A 24,705-nucleotide genomic window follows, 5' to 3' on the forward strand; every position below is an offset into this window, starting at 1 on the left:
AAGCAGAACTGAAATACTGTGAGGACATATTCAGTGACCCATTCCATCATTATGAATTATTATGAAATGTTCCCCTTACTTAAAAAATAGGAAGACATAAAAACCCCAGTGAATTGTCCAGTGTTTCCAGGATACAAGAAAACAGCAATAATAGTAAAGAAGGCTTTAGTGAGACCTCATCTGCAAAACACATCACAATCCTGATCATCTGTGTCCAAGAACAATGGATTCCCATTAGACCACAGCTAGCAGGATGATCGTGGAAATGGAAAAACTGATTTATCACAGGAGATGAAGGCAGCTCTTAGGACAAAGGACAAGATGAGAAAACAGTCAATTTGTATCAAATAATTTGGTTGTAAATGAGGGGAAGGCTTTTCCAGGAAAGAATGAGCTTTTGGGGTAAGCATTCCACAAACAGCAACACACACAACATGTAAAAATAATGCACTGGTTATGTGTTGAACAGTTGATGAGTTTACCAAAGTCATCATGCAAATAACAGGTGGCAGCAGGAGAGTGGACTTGAGCTTAGAATGTCTCTCTCATCTGTAATACCTAGCTGGAGACAGATAGCCTGCAATGCTGCATCCTTGCCATCTCATACATTTGGTGATAAAAATAAACGGGAAAAATTTAGAAGGTTAAATCTAAGCAATAATTCTAAACTGAAACGATTAAAATCTAACCAAACACTAGAATAAAAAAGTTTATATGTAAATAAATTCAAGAAATTAAACCATTTTCTAATTTTACACTGGTAAGGCTTCCTCTAAATATGATGCATATGGATCTACGGAATATTTCTGACAAAATTTTCATATGCAGAGCTCTGCAAAAATCATGTGATATAAACAGATATAGATATGCAAATATTGTAAATCAGTGTTTGGAGATGGTTAAGATCCATGATCCATGGTTTCTGAGTTATGCACAGAGATTAAATTTAAAATGAGTGTGTTTCCAATGAACACATTCTTTTCCATCTTTTAGAGATGTGCTATTTGATATTTCCATATCAAACAGACTGGTATCTTCAGTTTATTTTTCATAAAATCTGATATAAATTACTTGAAAGGGGCTTGCTTAGTCTAACTCCAAGTTTGGAATCAAATTCAACAACGTTGCCAAAGACATGGAAATTACACACTGTTCTCTACATCCACCTGGAATAAAATCAAAACAAATGAGCTTAAGCTGCAGCAAAAGAAGAACTAAATCATATAGTCAGAAAACAATAAAACCAAAATCTATTTCCAGTGAAGACTGCAGGCTCTCTGGCCCTTCTATTCCTGGGCTTTTCTTCTCAGAGCAGATCAGACAAACATCAGTCAGAAATGGTAGCATGTAAGCAATTTTGCACTTCTGGTGAATGTTTATCAACCTAAAACCATGCCTCATTTCATACTGACCAAGAGTACTTCATGTCTCAACACAATTGCCATGATGAAATGCTACCAAGAAAATAAGGCTTTGCATGTTCTCTGCTGGTCATGGCTGGAATGCGACAAGTTAGTTTTGTTTTTTTTTCTTTCAGATACATTTTAGTTGGTTTTATTCCTCTGCTACATCTTTTCACCTATGCTTTACTTTGCTACAAATCAGGATAGAAAACGAGCCTCAGAATTTCAAGTCTTAACTCTGTCCCACATGGAATTATAATTCAGTTTAGATAAACACTGCTTTTGCTCATGAAGCACATGCATGGGAATAAATGTAAATACATGTTTTAAAAGGTTAACACATGAAATACATCTCATCAATGCAAACTAGCAGATCACCACTTTTCTTAGCACCGGCCAAGAAAAGAAAACCTCTCTAACCCGCTACAAATAGTGCTGAACTTCCTGCATAATTTCCAAATTGACTATGACAAAGAAGATATTTGTTAGAAAAGGAAAAAAGCACCACCAAGAGACAAGGAAGAGAGATCAGTAGTGCAGCATACTGAAGCAGATGTTCACTTAGAAACATTTTTCCTAGGACTTCTAAGCTTGTATTGAACACAGAGGTGACAGTCAAATAACTGACTAAATTCCAATAATCAAACAAGTGTTTGTTATTTTAAAATAATAAACAGGTGTTTTGTTATTTTTTAAATAAAGATCAAGTCTGAATGCAATCTGATTCAATTAAAACAAACTGAAGTACACACATTCCTGTCTGGGAATCATATTTAATGTTATTTTAAAAAGTAAAACAATCCCAGAGCTATGTAAATGGTTTTTTTCTTTGTAACTGATGTAACTAACAATGATTCTGACACAAAAATACAAATTTCACTGTGTTTAAGAACATAAGTAAGAGAGTGTAGCAAAATAAGATAGCCTGTAAAGGTATTCAAGTGCATAATCTCCACAAAAGTTCTGAACCAGTAGCCTCAAGAATATCTGAGCCATTTACATTCTTTTGGAACAGTTTTCAGAGTATTGCGGTTTTTACTTCTAGAACACTAGTTCTAGCCCTCAAAAACTTTTGCATTTCTGCAGACTTATTTTCAGTTAAGCCCCTGAGCATATACATACACTTACAAAACTGCTCTTACTTAATTTTATAAGAGCTAATATTGCAAGTATTACCTTCTAGTCTCCTCAATTGTTATATTGATGACTGTAGCTTGTGGGTAACCTCAAAAACAGCACAACATCTAACTATTAAGTGGCTGGTAGAATTACTATGAAGACAGGCTTCCAGCATTCTGCATAGAGTATTTGGAACTAAACAAGTTATTTCTCTGGTGTGGGAATTACTGAGGTCTGGGATGCTTGTCCCCTATGCAAGGTGAAGTAGTTCAGTATTGCAAGTAACTTTTTAGCCTCACACAAAAAAAACCCCAACAAAATCCAAACCAAACAAACACACCAACAAAAATAAACAAAACCACCAAAAACAAGCAAAAAACTCCAACAAAACTGGAGTCAAGTATAACAAGAGAACCAGAGAATTAACAAGGAAGAGGAAGCTATTATTAAAATCTCACTTCAAGGAGCAAGATCCTCTATCAGCCTACTAGCTATAGCAATTAAACAAACCCACAACTTTTAAAGCACAACAGATGATCATTATTAGAAAACAAAGCTCCTCATTACTATACATAAAAAACCTAATGTAACATAATATTAGTGTGCTCAAGTAGAAGTATACAAATCTACTGAAGATAACTGAAATACAAGTGAATTTAATTAACCAGAAATTGTCTAAATTAACTAACTCAGTTTTTCTTTATTATAGAAATTTGTTATTAAATACATTAAAATGAACACTCTATTCAAGACTATATGTTACTGAGAAGCAATAACTTAACCTTTTGTTATGAAGATATGGGTTGGATGTCTGATCTACTTTATTTCACACTACATGGTTCAATTAAGTCTCAGTTTTAAAGGAAAAAGGAAAAAAATCATCCTAGTTCCTATGCTAAACAGATAAAATAATTTAAATAGTGTGAAGGAAAACTGTTTCTGATGCACACCAGTTTTAACTAGACTTCACAGAAGAAATAAATTTGGAATAAGCAACCTAACTGACCAAGGCAATGCACCAACTCTGACATATTAGCAAATATAAAAATGCAATTGCATTAATTACTTTTAAAATTTCTTATCTAAATAAGAGCCTACATTTAGGATTTATGCCAAAGCAGGTCTAAAGCTCACAAACTAACAAAAAAAGAAAAAAAAAAGAAAAAAAAAAAGCTGCAAAGCAAAAACCCAATAATGGGTTTTTAACCTAAATCTGAGACAAACATCTGATTTTCTATCCCAGATATTTACCCAGATATCTTAAATTCACATATTTCACCAATAAAGCAAGTGCCAATGCACTCATCAGGACTACCTACAGGGAACTTCAGGTGAGCAGCTCTACCTTCACACCACAAACCTGTGAGACTTCAATAACCAACAAGAGTTCAGGTAAGAAGCTTTGAAAACTGAAAACCATCTTGAACTACAACTAATTATATAGATAATACAATGATGAAACTACTTAGTATTAAAAACCTAGTACCCACACAGAATCACTGAGACAGCGATTCCTTTTCAAGTACAGCAAAAGCAAAAAAAGGAAAATAATCTAAATCCCTAGTTAACATTAATACCTGAAATGCACCTGAAAGTTTACAGTCTCCTTCAGTTTCAGATCATCTAATAAAATTGTACCATTTTTCCAGCTACAAGAACAAGGTCAGCTAAAGTAAGTCACATAAATGCTAAGCCTAGTAGAACATAATAGAACAGGTCCAGTTTTCATCTCTGCATTTCAACCAGACAGCATTTTGGGACAACCCTCAGAGGACAGAGAAACCATGTCCTTCCAGCTTCACCACTTACTAATTTGCTGGCTGAAAAAGGTCACATTAAGTTGAAGGCATCATCAATTTAAGACTGTACTTTTTCAGAGGTAAGATTTCAGGTGTTCAAGAATCCCCTAATATCTGGCTGCAGATGCCTCTTCACATGCCTGATGTAAACCAAAGGAATGCATCAGAACAAACAGTCCTTTAACAAGTTAGAAGAACAAATGACTAAAATGTCCCAAATGGAACCAGTCCTCACAATTTTTCATATCTTTCAGCAGGGAAAAATTCAACTTTGCTAATAAATGGTATTATGAATCTTCCATGACTATCAGACTGTAAAAGTCACAAGTAATCTCTGGCTTCTGCTCATGGGTACTTCATGGTATACTTAAAAAATAAACTTCCAAACTTTTTCCAACATGTGCACTCTGAGGTCATACAGACCCTTAGAAGGACAGACTACTGCCTAAACATTTTTCCTCTTCACACTAGGGGTATGTTCTGTCTTTTAAAGGAATTATCAGAAAGTCTTTTAAGTAAACTATAATGCAAGAAAGGACTATATTGTGGAGGTACTGATGTACAGTCTGCATAATCTCCTTTAATGGAATTTAAGGCCAACTAGACACACACCACTTGGGACTGGTCTTGGTGTAGATTCTGCTTCAGAACCAGAAATCAAGGCAGCTTTCCCTGTCTTGAGACTACAAAATATATGACCACTTCTCTGTTCTACTACTTTACATACACATATTCAAAATTATGTATTTTCTAAGACTTCTGCTCACTTACTTGAAGTGTCTTTACCAGATCTTTCACTTTATATGAAACAGCATTGCATTTTATGCAGTTATTCTACATTCAATGTTTAAAATATGTACAGATTTTCAATTGAAGCTCATATCATAAAACCTATTGATTTTGAAAGCTCACCGAGAGAAATCCAAAACCATAATTTCTACTAGAAGCTTACTGCTGCAAAATAATTATTTCTAATCTCAAGTGAACTGTATATAATTTTCTGAAGAAAGCTCACTAAGCAAGGGGATTCATTCTTCTACACCGAGAAAACCTGAAGCTATAAAACCATACATCCTAGCCATAAAAACAATAAAGACTGCTTAAATCTGTCATTGGCTATTATCCCCTTCTCAGGAATAAAAATACTGAAAAGCGAAAAATACAATTTTTTATTCTTCCACAGGAGGCTGGAGAGCCAATGGAAAAAGTGGTCTGTGCTAGGCCATTAAACAGCACTCCTGTATTTTACAGTCAGCTTTACATATGGCAGAGTAGGTTAGGATCCAACTTTGCATTCCCTCATACAGCCCCTGAAAAAGAGAGATTTCCACTGGATATGAAGCATTAATAACAAGAAGCTTGTCAAACTGATGAGAAATTGAGGTGGTCCATATCTGTTAAGAAACAATATAACTTACATTATCAACAGACTTTAGGCAAAACACATCCATATTTAGCATATGCTACCACTATAAATGATTGTTTTTCCTAAAAAGCCAATTTTTATTGAAATAAACACTAACGCACATTCTTACCTTTTTGGATAATTTAGCAATAAACTAAGAGTACAACTGAGCTAAAAACATATACAGTATTGAAAAAATCCCAAAGTCATAAATCAAAGTGTCAGAGTCTATCAAATAAATAAGATAATATACATACTTTTCTGCCTGGAGTTTTGTGGTTTTTACAATCAAATCCTGAGTTTGTTCCTTTGCTGCCTAGAATACAATTAGAATTGTTAAGCATGTTTAAAAAACAAACATATCAATTGTATTAAACAATCTTTAAAATAGGTAATATTTTTGAAGCTGAGTATAAGCAATTTAAAGACTATATTCTGAAATAAAAGACCTTCTTGAAACAATGATTCTACTATTCTAACTTAGAAAATTCAACACAGCCCTAAATATTGAGTGATTGCATTGCAAGGGAATCCATGCAGAAACAACTTTGCATCAGACAGCAACTGCATAACTAAAAGGATTGCTGCAACTGAATCTAAAGAGTTCTGGAACTTATTGCTCTGTGAAAAGCTAAAAGACAGCTGGATTTTTTTGGCTTCACACGGGATGCCAGTGATCCCTTATGCAGAAAAACTGTGATGACTTAACAAAATAAAAATTCTAAAATCAAAATGTGTTCTGTATAGAATAATACTGCAAGCGAAGAGGTGGAAATGGCAATAAAGACAGTCTGTGAATAATTTCAGTACTGTATTATAGCCAAATTACAGCTTGCCAAATTGAAGATGCCAGTCTTGAGACCCATGAGTACAAAAGTAGACTGATTTCAGCCTATCTGCCACTACATTAGTTACAACAGAAAAGCAGTAAAGGTACAGGAATGCTTTGAAAGGTGAAAATAGGACTGTAACAATTCACGTCCAACTTAATTGCAAATTTCAATAAACAATAAAGGGGAAATTTCCTTCCTGTCCAGTTCTTTCTGGGCAGAAGTACTGACTATCACGAACAATGCTAACAGTAGGACAGCAGAAAAGAATGAAAACCATTTTTTCTGAATCTAGCTAGATATACCAGGAAGCCTGATTTTACATATGTGTATTCAAGTACATGCCAGATATTGTCATTATTATACATATGAAATATAGGAGCTTACATCGCACCTAACAAGGTGCCAGACATGCTAGAAAAATCAGAAAGTTGGTATTTGATGTTTCATTGTATATCCAAAACAGAAATACTGTTCTCTTTCTCCCCACCTCTGTATATTAGTTACCAATTTCATTATACTTCAACCCTACTGAATTCCATTTTAGCACTTGCTCCTTCTTTCAGCCACTATATTTATCTAAAATCAGATGTGACAATATATCATTATTTGGATCAGATGGTACTACAAACTTACAAAATAACAGAGCTAAAAAGCTTTTTGGCTTATCCAAATATATTCCCTTTCACCTCCTGCATTTGTTCTGCTTTCTTCATATACTGCTCTCTTTGCACACTTTTCTGCATTATATGCCCCAAATCCTCCTCTTTGTATCTATTTGCTCTATTTAGCTCATTTTTGTCTTATTCGGATTGAACACGCCTGCAAGTCTTCCTGTCCTACTACAGATAAAGCACCAGAGTATTGCACAATTGAGATCTCATTCATGAGCTTATTAACTCTATTCATACGAAGAAAATATGGATTGAATCAAGACAAGTTATGAGTTCTGCAGGCTCTAGAGGAAACCTCCTGTGGGGCACAGAACAAAACTACCTACTGACTTCAACAGTAAAAGAAATCTCTGCAGGGTGGCTCTACTCTGGGAAAAGAAAAAAAAAATATCACAGACGACAGTTACAGTTCATGATCTAAAGACAGAAAAGAGCAAAAATCTGCATGGACACTTGACTCATTTCCACATCTAAAGAGTTTAGTCTAACAGTTCCTGAACTGCACTAGGGAATATATCCACGTTAACAATGTTCAAAGAGATCTGAGACCTCCGAGGTGCATTACCCAGTTCCTTCCAAAACTGAAAATTAAGTACTGCAGTTGGCTACACTGTACGCTCACATTTTTTAGTACAAGTTCATCAAGCTACAAGCATTTGTACAATGACTGTGAAACCTATTTATCTAAGTAGGAGGGCATTTAATATCCCCCCCACCCCCACATATGAGGAGGAAAACAAGTGCTTTCACAGGACTTTTTGGTGAAGAATTCTTATTCACATACTATAACTTATGTGCTGTATTTGGAACAGATTTGTTCTGGCAAAGCATCTACACTTCAGCATCCATAAGCCATTTATATGCATCACTGCACTGAATTTTGAACCTGTACCCTAAAACCAAGCCAGATTTAGTAATGCACCATAAAACACAAACTTCCTACACTCCCCAGCCCTGCCAGAAATATTACAGATTCAGGATTAACGTGAAACAGAATTGGTTTTGTTGCATATCAGCATTCTGAGACAATGTTAAGAAACAAAACCAATAAACTGAAGATGCACATCAGATTTGTCTCCCTCTTTGAATCACCAGATACTTTCCTATGAATATACTTGAGGTATTTATATGGACACATAACTCAAGAGATACGGTCAATACAAAAGCCATTTTAAATGGAAATACACAAATTAACCCTTAAATCTCACACACATCCAATCTAATAAAATCTTTTCTCTCCTCTGACATACACATGGATATCACATTGCTATTATGAAAATAGGTATATGGCTGCATTTTGAACTGCAATTTGGAAGAAATTAAAATTACTTCCTTGATACGTTTTCTAAACAAGTAATAAGAAGAATATTAATATCCTAAAGTAACATAACGTGCATACCATGGAAACATCTTGCTGCTGCTCTTAATCCTCAAAAATAACTCTTCATTATTTTAAAAGAATGTAGTCACACCTCAAAAGGAAAAATATTAAAGGCACCTCCATTTATATATTACCTTCAAACGACTGGACATGTCTTCACAGCAGCTGCTCATTGCTTGCACATCTTCATTTATACTCTCAAGTTCCTAAGTAAGTCAAATAACAGTAACTGTGTTTTTAATCAGAAATGCTGTGTCCAGGCCCAGCTTCCCACCACAATTAGATGCCCCAGTTACAAGGAACATCGTTGCTCTAGGCTGCCTGCTAGTCAGTGCAGAGTAATGCACCTCTAAACATCAAGATTCACTCAGGACTTGGATCTGTTTGAAACATCCAATGCAACATTTCTAACAAATGAAACAATTTTACTGTAAAAGTATATCTGTCCTGGAAAGTTAAAATCTCTTTTAATCTTTTTGTTTCCTTTTTTTAAACTTTAAATCATGCAGCAGTTCTCTTGCAAAATAGCTAGTCATGCTACAAAAACATTACCTCTTTCACTTGCTTGAATATGTGCACAAATTCTTCATTTATGGCCAAGCTCCGTCGTTCAATGTCTCCACGCAGGTTCCTTCGGGTGCGCAAACTATTCTCCACAAAAAAGGTTGAGAGAGCCTTGAGTGCTTCCAGCATTTCCTAGAAAATAAAAAAGGCCTTCAGTTTGCATGCAGTTACAAAGAAGCAGGTTAAACAGTCTGTACCCACCCCAAGTTCATGGTCTTATTAAAAATAAAGCAGACCTAATAAATGGTTTTAGAGAAAAAGCCACCTTAACACACTCCACATCAGTTGGCAAACAACTAAAATAATTGCTGAGCCTTTCTTCTTCTAGCAGAAAACTTTGTCCACAATTTTGCAGCAGCTTTAACCAATAAGACTACTTTCTGTAAATGAATGACCTATCCAATGCAAGAACACATTTAAATTACAAAACGCCTGAAAAGCGCCCTTCCTAGGCAAGTAATACAAACCTCCCTACGATCTGAAGGGATAAAACAGGAGCGTGGCATGTTGCTGGAGAAGCGAAAGCTGATTTTATGTGTAACTAATGCAGCACAGGCCCGCCCGCAGCTCCGCAGCGGAACTGAGCCTACGGCAGGACTCGCCCCCCGCCGCGAAGCCTGCCGGGGCCCGCGGCCCCTGACGGCTCATCCGGGCCCCGCCCGTCCCGCCGCCGCCGCCCGACCCACCTTGTCATTGTCCAGGCGCGTCTCCAGGATCTTGTTGAGCTTGCGGGACAGCGGGTTGGTGCCGGGAGCAGCCGGGAGCCCCGGGGCGGGGGCGGCGGGCGGCGGCGGCGGCGCGGCGGTGTCGGCCATGGCTGCGGCCCTGCCCGGCCCTGCCCGGCCGCAGCGGCGCCCCGCGGAGCGGCTCGGGCGGAAACGCGCTGCGAGCATTTGGTTCCGGCCTAGCGCAGGCCGGCTGTAGAGCCGGGCCTCTCCTGGTGCAAGGTGGCGTCGCGCTTTTTCTGTTCATTTCTTTGTTTGGTTTTACTGATGGATTAAAAATACATAAAATTGAAATATTAATAATTAAAAATAATTTACTCACTAAATAAAGGATTTTGAGTGGATGATAGAGGGTTCACTTCATGAGAGCAGATAGCTGTATTTATTTCACAAAACAAATGCTTTAATTGTGAGCACAGCTAGAAAGGAAAAAAATAAATGAGATCTCTGTTGTATAAGCTGACAGCAGTGACTTATACAATACATATGTGTCAAAATGAGGAGGTTGTCTTGTTTCTGCTGTGCATTTACTGACACAGAGGTGACCTCCCAAGGTCTCCTCACAACTCCAGAGCACAAAATCAGAGTCAATTGAGCTGAAGAAGATCTCTGAGATGATCGAGTCCAACCTATGACCTGACAGCACCATGTCAACCAGCCCACAGCACTGAGTGCCGCATGCAGTTGTTCATTAAACACCTCCAGGGACAGTGACTCCACCACCTCCCTGGGCAGCCCATTCCAGTGCCCAATGACCCTCTCCACAAAGAAATTCCTCCTAATGTCCAACCTAAACCTCCCCTGCTGCAGCTTAAGACCATGACCTCTTGTATTGTCACTTGTCCCATCTGAAATGCTGAGGTGCAGCAGAGGATTTCTGTGGGCTTTTCCAAAGGACAGAAAGCAGGCACACAGATAAAGGCAAGAAGCCATGAAGAGAGGATAAGAAGACACGGGTTATAAGAACAGGTTCCACCATGGTATTAGCTGTGAAAACAGCACCACCTTTCCAATTGCCTGACAGTGTGTGGTCAAAACCCAAAGATTCAAGCAGTAGCTTAACTCTTTGGGAGTTTGCGGATTTCACATTGCTCTTCTGAAGACCCTTCCTGAAAATAACTGCAAGCACATCAAGAAGACATTGCCTTTATGCCCAAGGTGGAGCACTGAGCTTCTGAATAGTTTTATTCATTATTTTCTTTTAGTTTGAGTCATTTACCTCAAGAAAAAACTATATGACCAGAGCCCTTGAAATCTTAGTGTGATGGAGACAGTGATAGGATATTTTGCTATTTAATTTGTGTTTGTTTGTTTGCTTCCTCACGTGGATCCTCTACATAAAAGGCCAGCTTTTCTGAACAGTCTGTGTAGTGCCTTGTTTCTATTCTTGGCTAGTCAGCAAAAAGGATTTCAAGCATTTTCAGACATGTTGTTTTCCTTAGTTTCTGTTTCTCATCCACCCTATTACACTGATGTTATCTCCTTCTAGGTGTCCTTTACTTCTGACTAAGCTTCCAGGAGCCAGGATCTCCCTTTTCCATGTCAGAAGAGATAAAACAGCCTGCAGTCATCACAGGTGTAAGCAATTAATATTTAATCATGTCAAGAAAATCCTATTATTAGAAAGATCCCCTCCCACCTGTAAGCTGGATGTTGTTAGCTGTTTGAACAACACTTCAAATGTTGTTAACCTGATGGATGAGTTGACAGAGTGAAGGCACACCTTGAAGTCAGGAAGGCTCCAACATCTGAAACACAAGTGTCAGATAAGTCATGACCGTTACCAAGTCTTGTCCAACAAGTTATACCACAAACATACAAGAAGCCAGAAAGAATTCCCTCTATTAGTTGGTACATGTATTTTCTTTTGAAGCAACCAGTTCTGTTTTCAGATGCTTCTTCATGGGTGTGCGTTTCTTTAAGAATGTGTTTTGTGAGCCAGAATGCTTCTAGCTAATGTAAAACATTGGGCTGACAGGAACCAATGGAGTTTTGAAATAGCATGTGTTTATCTATGCATACGTTCTTTTGAAAAATGAGAAGACATAATCAAGGGAGAACTTTTTTACCTCACAAGTCTAAAAGCTGTTTGTATGAGGATGCCAGTGCTTATATCTTGTTAATCTTTGAGGAATATTAGATGCAGCTGTAAAAAGAAATCCTCTCTTTTTCTGATACAGATAATTTTTGCAGGGTAGATTTTTCCTCAGAACAGATTTTTTTAACAGAACTGTAAATGTGACTGCAACGAAGTTACCATCTTGAATTCAGGTGGTGTGCCATGTCTTGTGTTCATCACAAAGCTGGGTTTGGCATGACATTCTTACCAGTCTTCTTGTCCACCAGCAAACATCCTGTTAAATCAATTGGATGTACACTGTGGAATAAAATGCTTTGGATTTTGTGATCTGTAACTCCCAAAAAGTACTTTGATTTCATTTATCAGTTTTTGTGTGTCAATGGTAGACAGTTTGTGTAGTGTGTGTAATTTACACCACTGCAAGTTCCCTTACCAAAGCTTGACAAGCAGCAGAACTACAGGTGTCAGTAAAGAAATGCCTGGCACAGGGTGTTTTCTGTTAATTTGCTTAGTTCCTTACTATGGTGGTTTCTGCTTTTGTGGCCTCTCCCTCTCAGATAGCAAAACTGTTTGACAGCTGTTACCACTGTGCAGCTGGTGAAAGTGTTCACAAACCACTTGTTTGGTGCACAGACAGGAGCACGGTTCAGCCTGCAGAACAAGGTGTGGTCGGGAATGTCACCTGCTGTCTACCTAGTCAAAGCTAGTAAGTGCTGCTGTACTTTCAAATGTTTGGGAGAACATGCACTTTCTGAAGACAAAGAAAGGTTTGTAGTAGTGACCTGAATTTGTTCCACAAAAGCCTAAGTAGTAATAAAACTTCAGTGGATTAATAGATTGACTGGGGTCAAAGACATGGCTGTATGTATTTCCCTATCCTGTGACAAAAGAGGAGTGACAGAGCAAGACATAAAGCAAATATTTTCCTAAATACAAAGAAGAAGGAATAGCTCTTGTTATGGGTGTTGTAATAGGCAAATGAGAGTGAGAAAGGAAGATTTCTGTGATGAAGGAAAAAGGAAATGGAGGGAAGGAGGGAGGAAGGAAGGAAAGAAGGAAGGAAGGAAGGAAGGAAGGACTTGCCTCAATATGATGCAGAGGGCACATAGGAATGGGAAGCATTATGAAGTCTGGGACATGAAAAGTCATATAACAAATACCCATAATTAGTTGTATTTTTCTTAAAGTATAATAGATAAAAAGAATTTGACAGTGGTATTTTGCATACAATTTACAGGTCCTGCAGTGAAGAAGAGTATCTGAAGGAAGCTGGCCATTATATATAGCTGCTCAACTATGTCATCCCTGTGAAAATGTTTACAGCCCTTTATGGTTGATGTCCCTATAGATGATCCAGTGAGTGGAATTTGCTTTTGCCAGGCTCTCCACTGCATACAGCATACCCCAAAAGAAATCCACCACTGCCTTATAATCTTCACTAGTTCTCTGCCATGAAATTTTTCCTTGGCTTTCTCCAGTATTTGGATGTCTTTTTGTGCTAAGGTTGAACTAGAAAGTCCAACCAATAGGCAGGATCACATGAAAATGTTCTGTGTTTTTAAGTCAGTTAGAGCTGGATTTTTAATGATTTATTTTCATGGAGGTTAATATTGTAGAATCTTTTCACCAGACCAAATCAATCCATTTCTTGAGCAAACTTGTTTTTTTTTAAAAAAAAAAAAAAACTCAGACAATACTGACATCATCTGGAAATTGGAAATAAGACTCTGTGAATGATTTGGCCAAAGGTCACCCTGACAGCAACATGTAATCATATAGTCTGTGTCCCTTGAAGGTCCAGGAGGATGTACAGTTCTGAAGTTTTAGGTTAGCTCATGCTATCTCACTTGAGGATTTATTGTCATAGCTCACAGTCAGCAGTAGTAGCTGTAATATATGTGATGCTGAATCAGCCACCTGGCTGAGGAGCTATAAAACTTCTGTTTGTTATAACTCACTGAAAAGATAACACTAGCAGTGCAGTGTGCACTTTAATACATACCAAACCAATCTTCCTGTTCATCTCCTGCAAAAAAACCTCAACCATTGCTTTCAAGGGAAGTACTGTATCAGCAAAACTAATAGGGTTTAATCCAAATTTATTTGATTCTAGAACACTACAGAATAAAGGACTTTTCTAAGCAAGTGGTTGTCTAAAGTATGTGGCCACATCCCTGGCAAGGTCAAGTACATTGACCTCATGGCACTACCACTCACTTCAGTGAAGGTCCAGATTTCACCTAAGAAAAAAATAGAAACACTTGGTTTATATCATGGAGCTGTGAGAACAAATATCTGCTTGTGGCTGATGAACGGAATCACCTTAGTGACACCATGTCTCTGTGGCTGAAGTATAAAGCTTATCTTCCTTTGCATATGCTCACTAGTATGCTTACCATTATAATGACAATATAGCAACAAAAAGGAGTATTTTTACAAAAAAAAAGTGCAAGCAGGACGCATAACATATGATAATGATGTGTGCCAGGCCTGCTGATCTATCTCTTCAAGCAATCACTGTCTGCTGGCAAAAAGTCTCTGGAATGTGTTCTGTTTTATAGGTGAAATAAAAATAACCCAAACAACTGAACAAAAATTACAATTATTCACCATCAGAAAAAGAAACAATACCCTTCATTATGTCCTGATCCAATGTCTAGCAAAGAAAATCTAAAGAGTTATACCTAAATTACTGAGCAGTGCCCTCAGATCAGCTGATCACCAAAAGGCCCTCTATGAGATCATGACATGCTCATGATGTGGATCAAACCAAAGGTAGATCTAATAAATTGCAAGAATGACAGCATTAGTAAAATACCTCTTGAGTCAGTACATCAGCAACACAAGTTTTGACAAAGACCATAACTACTGCAAACTTTGACTCCAACTGCTGTATTTTAATCCAGTTTGACCTGTGGGTCAAACATTCATGTCTTATGGATCTCTGTCAAATATCTTAGTTTTTTTCTCCTTTGTCTTTTCTGGTATGTTTCTTGTGAACAGGCTCTTCTTGTGATGCCTTAGTGGAAACTCAGGTATTGCCTTAAGCCCCCCCAGCTAGTGATCAACAATGATTATTCTTCACTGAAGCATTTTTTGTTATTCCCAGAACCCAACCACTATGGTCACTTTGTTTTTGGAGTTCAAGTTACTGAAGATGTGTGATAAATGTACCATATATTTCTGTCATTCAGGATTCATGCAGGACTCCAAGATAGTATAACTCCACTTGGCAGGACCAGAAATGCATAAATGTAGAATGAAATCCACTTTTGCAGCCTTTTCCCCAACCCCACTCTCTTTTTTTTTTATTACATTGACTGGCTGGTCTGTGTTTTGAAGCCTATTTGAATTTTCCAAAGCTCCTTTTAAACTCCTGTTATGCAGCTTCTGCCCTGTTGCCCTTTTTGCACCTACACACTTCTTCCAAGCAAGCAGGGTAGTATGACAGGCTTCTCTCAGCTCCTGGCAATTTCTTTACCATAGTCAGTATCCAAAGTACAGTCCTTAGTGTTAGTAATTGCTCTGCTGGATCTGGTAGCTGTTGATTGGGATGTAGTTGCATAAGATGATAGAATTCTCATCTTGCTAGCCCAGCAAATCCTGCACAAATATTGTAGTGTCACAGAACAGACAAGATTATATTATCAGGGACATCTGGCATGTAGAAACTCCCTTTTAAATTACAGCTAACAATTTTGTCAGGCAAAAGTGTATCTGGAGCCATGAGCATGCAAGGAACTCTTGAAGGAAAAAGCAGTAGTGGGACATGAGGCAAAAACTGTACAGCTTCACCACAAAAGCCATTGTCTTGTGAAAGAGCACTTGAGGGATGTTGCTAGTAAAAGTTGTAAAAAGCATGTTGATGATCATGGCAATTTTCATAGCAGTAATGCAACATCAACCTAATTTTACAGGTATGGGTGTCATAAATAGCTTTTCTTAGTGCTCATAACAATTCTGTTTGGGTGAATTTAATGCGACTTTATTGCTACTTCAGGAGAAATAGAAGTTTCCGAAATGCCAGAACTCACACTCTCATACATCTGTCAGGAGCCAAGCCAAACAGCTTCTCAGCAGCCCCAGTGTGGAGCTACCTGGTATATTTGGATTTGATTATTTCTGTAAAGTTGACTCAGAAGTGTCATCTGGGCTTGCCTCAACCATTCATCTTTGTGTGTCAGCTCATACAACCCTTCCAAAGTCTTGGCAAGAGGCCATCACCCTCAGAGATGCTGTGTATAAAAATAACTTATTACTAAATGCCTGACACTGGTTGTAGCACAGCAGTTGACTGCGAATTGCAAACATTTTCTATGCAAAGATCTGCTCACCTCCAGATGAAATACATTTAAACTTTCGGTTTCTTTCTGGTGGTCATTTCTACCTCCATGGCATTATTACAGAACAAGCATCTCCATGACTGATATGCTGGAAACAAGTAAGTGTGTCCCCAAGGGCAGGCAAGTGTTGTTTCTAAACTTTGGTATATATGACTCATACTTATCCATTTACAGTCTGAAATAGTGGGATGGAATGAGTCTCTGCCAAGAACTGGCAGCCTGAAGGTGACTTAGTGTGTCCTGGGATCACCAGTGGGCTGCAGGACATTGGGGGATCATGATGATGGGCTGGTTAGTACTGGTATCACTCTGTGTCTACGCTGGAAGGAAAAAGCACTGTGTGTTTTCTGCTTAGATGAGAGTTTTGACAAAGCAGGAGTTCTGTGTTGGCATCTACTGCAGCTGACTTGGTTGGTGAGGCTGGGTGTACAGAATGGTGTCAACAGCTTTGTGAAGCACTCACATTCCCTGGCAGAAGCTCAAGGAGCATTTCCAGCAACCTCCAATTACAGAACTAATTACAAGAGATTATCAAATTCCCCAGAATAGACCCCAAGCTTCCTTTTGCATGCAAACTAGAAGCAACTTTCTTGTCCATGCAGGTAAAGCTCTCTTCAGAGTATCATCAGTCTGAATATATATCACTCATCACTGTCAACTTTCTTTAAATAATGCCATCTTAAAATATTGTTCCGCATGCAGAGCACATGCCTGTCAAAAAGCAAATGTCATGTTGAGTGAACTGCCAGTCTAGAGGTTTTGAAAGGATATTTTTATGTTAGTTTTGATGATTAGAGGCTTCTTTCTGCTTCTATCCCATACATCTTCTTTTATATGATAAAGTCTAGAGTACTAATAATATAGGCAAGGTAATATCTCAAGGAAAAGTATCAGGTGCTTTAAACAGATTGCAGTGCTAACTGGCAAAATTAACATATTTGTACCTCACTGAAGAAAGCTTATGACAAGAAATACCCATGATGGCCTGGAGCTAGACTTCCATTTTAGTGGTCAAAAAGCAGATTATTTTACTGTGATGTAATTGCTGATCCATTGCTGATATATGGAGCTCTTATTAAGTGGCCTCAATCAACTTAAATATCTGCACACTTGCAGACAAAATGAAGAACTTTTAGAGGGATACATCTCAGCAGTTTTCTAACACCTAAAAGTCAGATGGAAAATCCACAGTTAACCATCTATCAGAGCATGAAAAGAAAGGCACTTTCAGAATACAAGTCATCCTCAGATTCCTACTGTCTTCTCCTCTGACTGCATAGAAAACTTGTGCGCTGGACTGTTGAGCAGACAAATTTTTTTTTGCCTCTATTTGTCTGACAGTGACTTTTGACTTTTCTACAAATAATTCTAAGAGTATGCCCCAGCTTCAGTACTGTGGAAATGAAATGCTGTGTTTGAATCCCAGCGTAACCCCAGGTTCTCCTTGTACTCATGGTGAAAGGGATAAAAAAAAAACAAAAAGTGGATTTTACAATTAAAAATTACAATTTTTTTTGTTTTCACAGCAAAATTATCTAGATGCTGACTGTAGGCATGTGACATATCATGCAGATGTATATCATTTTGGGTGACATATCATGGACTTGCCAGTTGAAAAGGTAGAACTGCCCAAGGGCTAGTGTAATTTTTCCTCCTGAACCAGAAAAAATGTTTACATTTTCATTCATAAATCAGTGCTGCAGTCTAGTTCATACCTGCTACTTCTATTCCCTCTTCTGTGCCTCTTCTCTTCTTTGTCACCTTCTGTCCATCCCCATGCAAATCCCTCTCTCAGAAGTATGTCTTTTACTCTATCACAGGCATGCTCACTTGGAATGCATTATTCACCTTCTCAGATACCACTATTTATCTAAATTTCTTTTAGTGTGATGGGATTTGGACACAATTTCTACTATCAGTAGTGGAGATATGTCAGCATACTACTGGATACTGGCTTATGTCTGATTCATTTAGTAGCTGTTTAACAAGAGACTTGAGGGTGAGCAGGAAAACATATGTTGACCTCCATTTTCCAAAGTGTCAGGCACTGTCTTGAGGATATACCTAAGTTCTTGGTGATTCACGGACAGAATTTATGTGTTTTATGAGGTTGAGCCAAAGTCCCATTTTTTTTTTCAGTCACTGAGGTTAGCAGAAGCCCTCATGGATGGGTATTGCAGCATAAATTAACTTCAGTTGAAGAAACAAGATGGGTGCCAAGGAAGAAGAAAGCAAATTCTTACTGCATCAATAAGAGAGGAAGGATTCATTGCCTTTGAAAATTTGAAGGAAGAGAATAAGATTTAATTCCCTTTTTGTCATTGCCTCCAAAGCTCCATTCTGAGTTCCATTCTACCTCATTTTTCTGCAAATGTCTGAAGACTCAAGCAGTGGGCAGTTCTTTAATATACAGAGCTAGCACAGAGTTCTCTCTACTCAAATATGAAAATGGCTTAGCAAATATCTAGTTTCTGTAAGGCCAGCTTGTGATCTATACTTGAGTAAAGATTTTTTCCTTAAAACCCCTTGTTTTAATGGGCAATTTCCCTTGAAAATGGTAAACTGCAAATTAAATTGCAAAAAGCAATTAATTATTGAAATTGTAATATCCTTGTAAAGGTTAAGAGGTAATATAAATGAAGTTCCTGTGAGCACATTAGTGGAATTACTATCTTTCCCCTTATAAGTGGTAACTAATGACCTTGCTAATTAGCTTTTTCATCAGGAAAAGGAATATTGAAATATGTAGTTATATTGCAAAAGCACAATCTATGATAGGTTATTTTGTTATAATATAATATCAAGAGAACACTCTCAGTGCTGAACCTTCCCAGAGAGGGTTAAGAGATCTTCCCAGAGCATGTATGGGAGATGAGTGAAGCCCCCATAAAGCAGAAGGACTAGTGACCTGCGATGGCAATTAGACATGCCCAAGTCTATGGGCTCTGATGATCCACCCCAGAATATTGAGGGAACTAATGAAAAGAACTTGCCAAACCGCTCTCAATCATCCAGCAGTCCTGGCTAACTGTAGAAGTACCAGCTGACTGAAAATTGGCAAATATTACACCCATCTACAAAAAGGGTTGGAAAGACAATCTGGGGAACTACAGGCCTGTCAGCCTGACCTGGGCACCAGGCAAGGTTATGGAAGAGGTATCCTGAATGCCATTGCATGGCCCATACAGGGGAGCAAACCCAGCCTACACAGATTTAAAAAAGGCAGTCCTGCTTGACCAGCATGGTCTCCTGTATCTATACCTATATATGTATTTTAGAGATATGTATATAATCCATATATCTGTATTATAAATACATATATGTCTACTAAATGCATGCCCGTGTAGGTATATGAATGCTATATACATACTGGATTTACTAAGGACAAGCCTTTTGGAGAGTTGTAAAATAAAAGGACTTGGTTCTTCCCCCACTGAGAACATGTTTTGGACATTGATACACCTGGAAGTGAGTTCTGTTTGGGTTTCATCTGTCAAGAGCTAGCATTACAATTCTTCTGTGGATGAATCTCTGTGAGATTTCAGAAGTTCCAGCTTCGTGGAGTCCCCGAGTTCTGTACAGCCCTCAGGGTGCGATGGGAAGGGAGGAAATGAGCTTCCACTTGGAAAATGAATTGGCCATTGTCCCCAACTCGAGGATTTTCAGATTTCCTTTCTAAAAACCCCAGAAATCATTAGCCATATCCTTGGGAATGTGATCTAATAGGGTGACCTAGATGCAAGTGATTGCTGGAACTCACGGGGAGAGGCAGCTCTGCTCCAGTTCTGTGGAAAATGACTGGGGGAGGAACAGGACGCTGCCTTGAGCCCCCTTCTCAGATACACCCTGTTCAACCAAACCGCTAAAAGTCACCTTTGGGTTCTGCAAAGGCACCTTAGAAGCCTCAGGACAGTGGCCCAGGGCGGGTACAAATCCCAGAGGTTTTATGGAGAGCAGAAGCACGCTCTGCTCTCTGCCCCCGCTTTTCACACACACTCCCTTCTCGTCTGCAGCCGCATCAGACGCTGCGGAGGGGCCGGGCCGCCCCCGGCCCTGCTCCGGCCCCGCCGCCCACCGAGTGTCACTGTCGAGCAGCGCAGCGCAGCGCAGCGCCCCGGGCACACATCGCCGGGGCGCCGGGGCGCTCCGGGCCCGCCGCGGAAACCGGCACCGCCTGCCGAAAGCTGGACCCGAACTGAGGTTTGAAGCGGAAAGAAACAGCGTCTTTCTGTTGCACGTGTCCTTAAACAAACCCGTGTCTCCAAACGCGCCCGCCGCTTAGTGTGAGAAAGCACCGCGGCAAGTCCTGCTCCTGTTCCTGTTCCTCTCATCCTCCTTTACCAGCATCTGGGGCAGATAGACAGGTGTCCCACTCATAAGTAAGATGACACTATTAAATTATTTGTATTGGGTCTACATGCACAGAAAGCCGGCTGCCAGTAGATGAGCATTTCTTGCTGGGAAATCACTCGTTCATCATCCAGATGTTCCTTATTGTAAGAAGTCAAATTAAGGATTGAAAACAGCCATGATTTTCATGAGTTTGTGCAAGGCTAAGACAATTTCCAGGTAACGGAGAATGGGTCTGGGACCTGTTATCTCAGAGTTCAGTCACTTTGTCCGTGTTTGCAAGGGCAGAACAGGCATTCCTCCCTTCAGCCAAGGGGCTGGTGCAGAATAAACCTCCTTGGCCTCTCCCACAGCCACCAGGCTTGTCAACAACAGGCCACAAAAGAGAAAATCAATAGCTGTAGCTACTATTTTAGAGCCTTGCAGAATGTAGAGTACCTGGTGGCTTTTATATAATAGATGATAAATAATAACTTCATAAAGATGAAACAACATGCAAAGGGTTTATGGCAAATAATATTGTTTTCCTCTTTTGTTTTGCATTGACATATTATTTTTATGTGCACCCAGAGATTCAAAGACCAATGTTAGCAACAACAGCATTGTGTAAGACAACTGTCTTTCAGAAATATGGCAAGTTTTGTTATAAATTGTTTGTAAGAGAATTCACAAAATTTACCACTATTAGAACTACCAGAAAAATAAGCGTTGATGATAGGATAGTATTAAAATAGAAGTGGAGAGAGGATCTTTTGGTTAGAGCTAAGTTTATAGGCCAAAATTCAGGTCTGGATGGGACAGCTCAAAACCCCAGGTGTCTAGTTCCACCCACAGAAGAAAATATGCAATTTATTTGGCTTGGAAGGACACCATACAGATGGACAGGATCTGGTCACTTGAATTTGTTTTCTTACCTTCCTCTGAGAAATTTTCAGGTGTTTGAGTTGAGGTTCTCTTTTCCTTGATGTTTAGTTGATTTTTTTCCCTAGCTGCTGCAAGATTGGGCATAATTTCAGGCAAATATACTAATTATCAGGGTATTTCTCTAGCAGTACTTGTCTGTTTGGTTTTCAGTGACTATATTTGAATAATTGGGTTGACTTTCTGTTGCTCCCAGTGCATAGCCTCAAGTCTATTTTTGTATGTATACTGTCATTTTTCATTTAAAATCGAGTACAGACACGACCTGAAGATCAAGTTTTGTGAGATGCTCGGAACCATGCTGGTGTGATTACTTTTCTGCAGACCACACAACCAAAAACATATGGTGGCCTGAAAGATAAGACTCTTTTGGTTCATTTTCTGGGCAAAGACTGAAGAATGAGATGGAGGTTTGGTAGCTGCTTCATTTTCTTTTGGGTTCAGGAACATGCATATTCCCCTATGACATTTTATGTTTTCTTACAAGTCATACTGTAGTGAAAGAGTCTGTGGTCGAGCCTGTGATGTGTATATTAGCCAGGATTGATTTAGGTGCAGTGACAGGATTTTCTGTCTTTATTCTGCTGTGCTGATTAGCTCCATCAAGTCTGTTGTGCCCCAGCTGTAACAGCAACTTAGTCAATGGATTGAGGACAAGTAAAATGGTAAAATCTATAAGCATTTTTCCATCTTCCTGCTAGGGTAGTTTTCTGATAATGTATTCATGGGTGTTTGATTCAGTCTGACTTCAGTGGTTGCAGCAGAGGGTAATCCATGGCTCAGGCTTCCTTGACCAACTAGGAAGATTTCTCACAAGTGGATTATTTTAAAATTCAAAACACAAGGACCAATTTTAAAACCAGCTGCTATTTCAGTGTAGATGAGATCCTGGGGACCACGTGTTTTGTTATTGATATATTCTGAGGAGGTATCTGCTTTTGTGGTAGCAAGAAAGATTGTGAATCCTAAAGCACTATGTAATAGCTCCCCTTTTCTTTTGAACAGCTTAGACTGGGATAGAAATATTTCAGTTAACTTTTAAGTAAAATACTTCCATGCACAATCATCCTAAAAGGCGAATCAAATGTTGATACAGTTGAAGCATGATGAGTTTTAAACATTAGGAGAAAAATGGAATAAGAATTTGGATGTTACCTTATAAACACAATGTGTTTAATTTGTTCCTAATCAAAACAAAACTCCCTGGACAGAAAATGAATTGTGAACTAAAGCTTATTTCCCAGCAAGTGACTAAGCCATGAAGCAAGCTTGTGGGGGCATTCAGAGACAGTTGGCAAAATAAGATGCTTCAGGAGAGATGCAAAATTCAATGTACAGTTTCCATGAGAGAAAGCAGAATGGCAGCAGCTCAGGGAGTGAATGTACAGGCCATATAAGGCAAATAAATGAACTGCTGTAGAGATGCCATTAGCAAAGCAAACACTGACTTGGGGACCTTGGCATATACCATGGAAGAGATAAATTGCATGAATAAATTCATGCTTGTTTGGTTCTCCCTAGGCTTCCAATGCCAATTTTAACTGAGAAACAGTTTCCATGTGTGAAACAGAAGTTTTTCCACAGTCATTTTAATGCCAGGCAATTTCTACCCATGTCTGATCCCAACACATGCCTAATTTAGACATATTTATCACAGTTTCATTATAACCCAGGCCTTTGGCTAAGAAAAGAATGACAGACCTCAGGCTTTAAGCAATTAAACAACCATTTAATAACAGTACCCAATTTTTCCCTTTCTTTACACTAAGAGCAGAGTTCCATTGACACAGTATTAGCTTAGTATCCCTGTCATTTCAGTCATTGGTAAAATTAATAGCAGGGGGTAGAACACCACACTGAGCCAAGTGAAGATGTGTGAGTGGTAAACAGGAAGTGTCTACACTCTCTGAAGAGTGCATAGATCCTTGCAGAAGTGGAGACCTGAGAACTCGTGCATGTATGTGGGGATGGAGGCACAACACCAGGTGGAAAGGTGATTTGAGGCGAGGATGCTGGAGTGGTATGCTGTGGAGCAGGCTCCAGCTCTCAGCTTTGGGAAAGTCATACCAGCTCCCTTTCTGTCTGACACCCTGTGGGCACATCCACTTTCATGTTTTGGTGTGGATCAAGGGTGTGCTTTTGAAGTGAATCTCCAGATCATCCTCACTTACCACGTTTTATTTTACCCAGCAGAGGTGAGTACACAGTGTGGATTCAGACAGTGATATAGCAAAAGACAGGTGCCAGGAGTTTGTCAGATGCATTCTGAGTTCTCATGGGGCCCTCAGTTCGCAGACCTAGCCAGGACTAAAACTGAAGAAAAAACTATTGAAAAGTGTTAACATCACTTGGGCCCTCAACAACATGAGATCCAACACCAGATTGATCCCCATTACTTGCTAATATAGATGTATACTAGGTGGATGTAGCCTAGGGGTAGTCAGCTGTTGGTATGGCTGCTTTGGGGTTATGTCTTCATTGTCTTCCTTGTGGAGTATTTTATTGCATATATTCTAGCATTCAGCCCACATTTAACCCACTTCTTTGATTTTTTTGAAGCACATTTCCTTAAATACACTTGAAATGTTAGGGTGGAAAACTTTATCATGCTAGATACTTTCCAATCCATTTCTTATCCCTTGAGAAAGTATGCATTTTCAGTAATAATCTGATTTTAAGACTTTGCATTACAGAGAAAAAAATGGAAGTCTAATTTTAAAGATACAATAAAGCAACTTTGTAATTAAATTCTGAAAATAACTGCTATTACTATTAAATGGTGTAAATGCAGACTGAGTGCAATAAACCTCACTTCAATTTAGCATTACTAATATTAATGAATGGTGTTTAGATTACACACCAGGACTGTAAAAGAAACATTAGCAAGGAGATTTTGCATGTCTACTGCTGACATAATTTAAACTTGTCATAAAATTGTCTTGTATCTGAGAAATATATTAATGTTTCTGGGTGTAGAGGAAAAACCAGAATGGGAAATATCTTTTTCTCCCGGAGGTTCTCTGTGCAGAAGTCAACCCCTCCTCAAAACTTTCCCACTTAAGACACTCTGGGAAAAGGCTGAAGCTCCTGTTTCTCCGCTTGACCTAACCC

General features: G+C 38.8%; 1 protein-coding gene and 1 long non-coding RNA gene across 2 annotated transcripts in view; both read right to left on the reverse strand.

Moving 5' to 3' along the window:
* Positions 1-10,012, reverse strand: part of COG6 (component of oligomeric golgi complex 6) — a 54,406-nt gene extending 44,394 nt beyond the window's left edge. The window contains exons 1-4 of the mRNA XM_021526614.4: positions 9,862-10,012; positions 9,164-9,307; positions 8,746-8,817; positions 5,984-6,042 (exon numbers count right to left, since the gene is read on the reverse strand). Coding sequence (XP_021382289.3) covers positions 5,984-6,042; positions 8,746-8,817; positions 9,164-9,307; positions 9,862-9,990 — 404 coding nt within the window. The 5' untranslated portion in view covers positions 9,991-10,012. The remainder of the gene's footprint in view (positions 1-5,983; positions 6,043-8,745; positions 8,818-9,163; positions 9,308-9,861) is intronic.
* Positions 10,013-13,397: 3,385 nt separating this feature from the next.
* LOC146768704 (uncharacterized) lies at positions 13,398-24,622 on the reverse strand. The gene is made up of 2 exons (XR_014955078.1): positions 23,766-24,622; positions 13,398-14,220 (listed from the first exon to the last, which is right to left on the reverse strand). It is a non-coding gene; the product is annotated as an uncharacterized LOC146768704 (long non-coding RNA).
* Between the last annotated feature and the right edge of the window lie 83 nt (positions 24,623-24,705).

The sequence above is a fragment of the Lonchura striata genome, chromosome 1 (genome assembly GCF_050655825.1).
Source record: "Lonchura striata isolate lonStrDom1 chromosome 1, ASM5065582v1, whole genome shotgun sequence".
Lineage (NCBI taxonomy): Eukaryota > Metazoa > Chordata > Aves > Passeriformes > Estrildidae > Lonchura > Lonchura striata.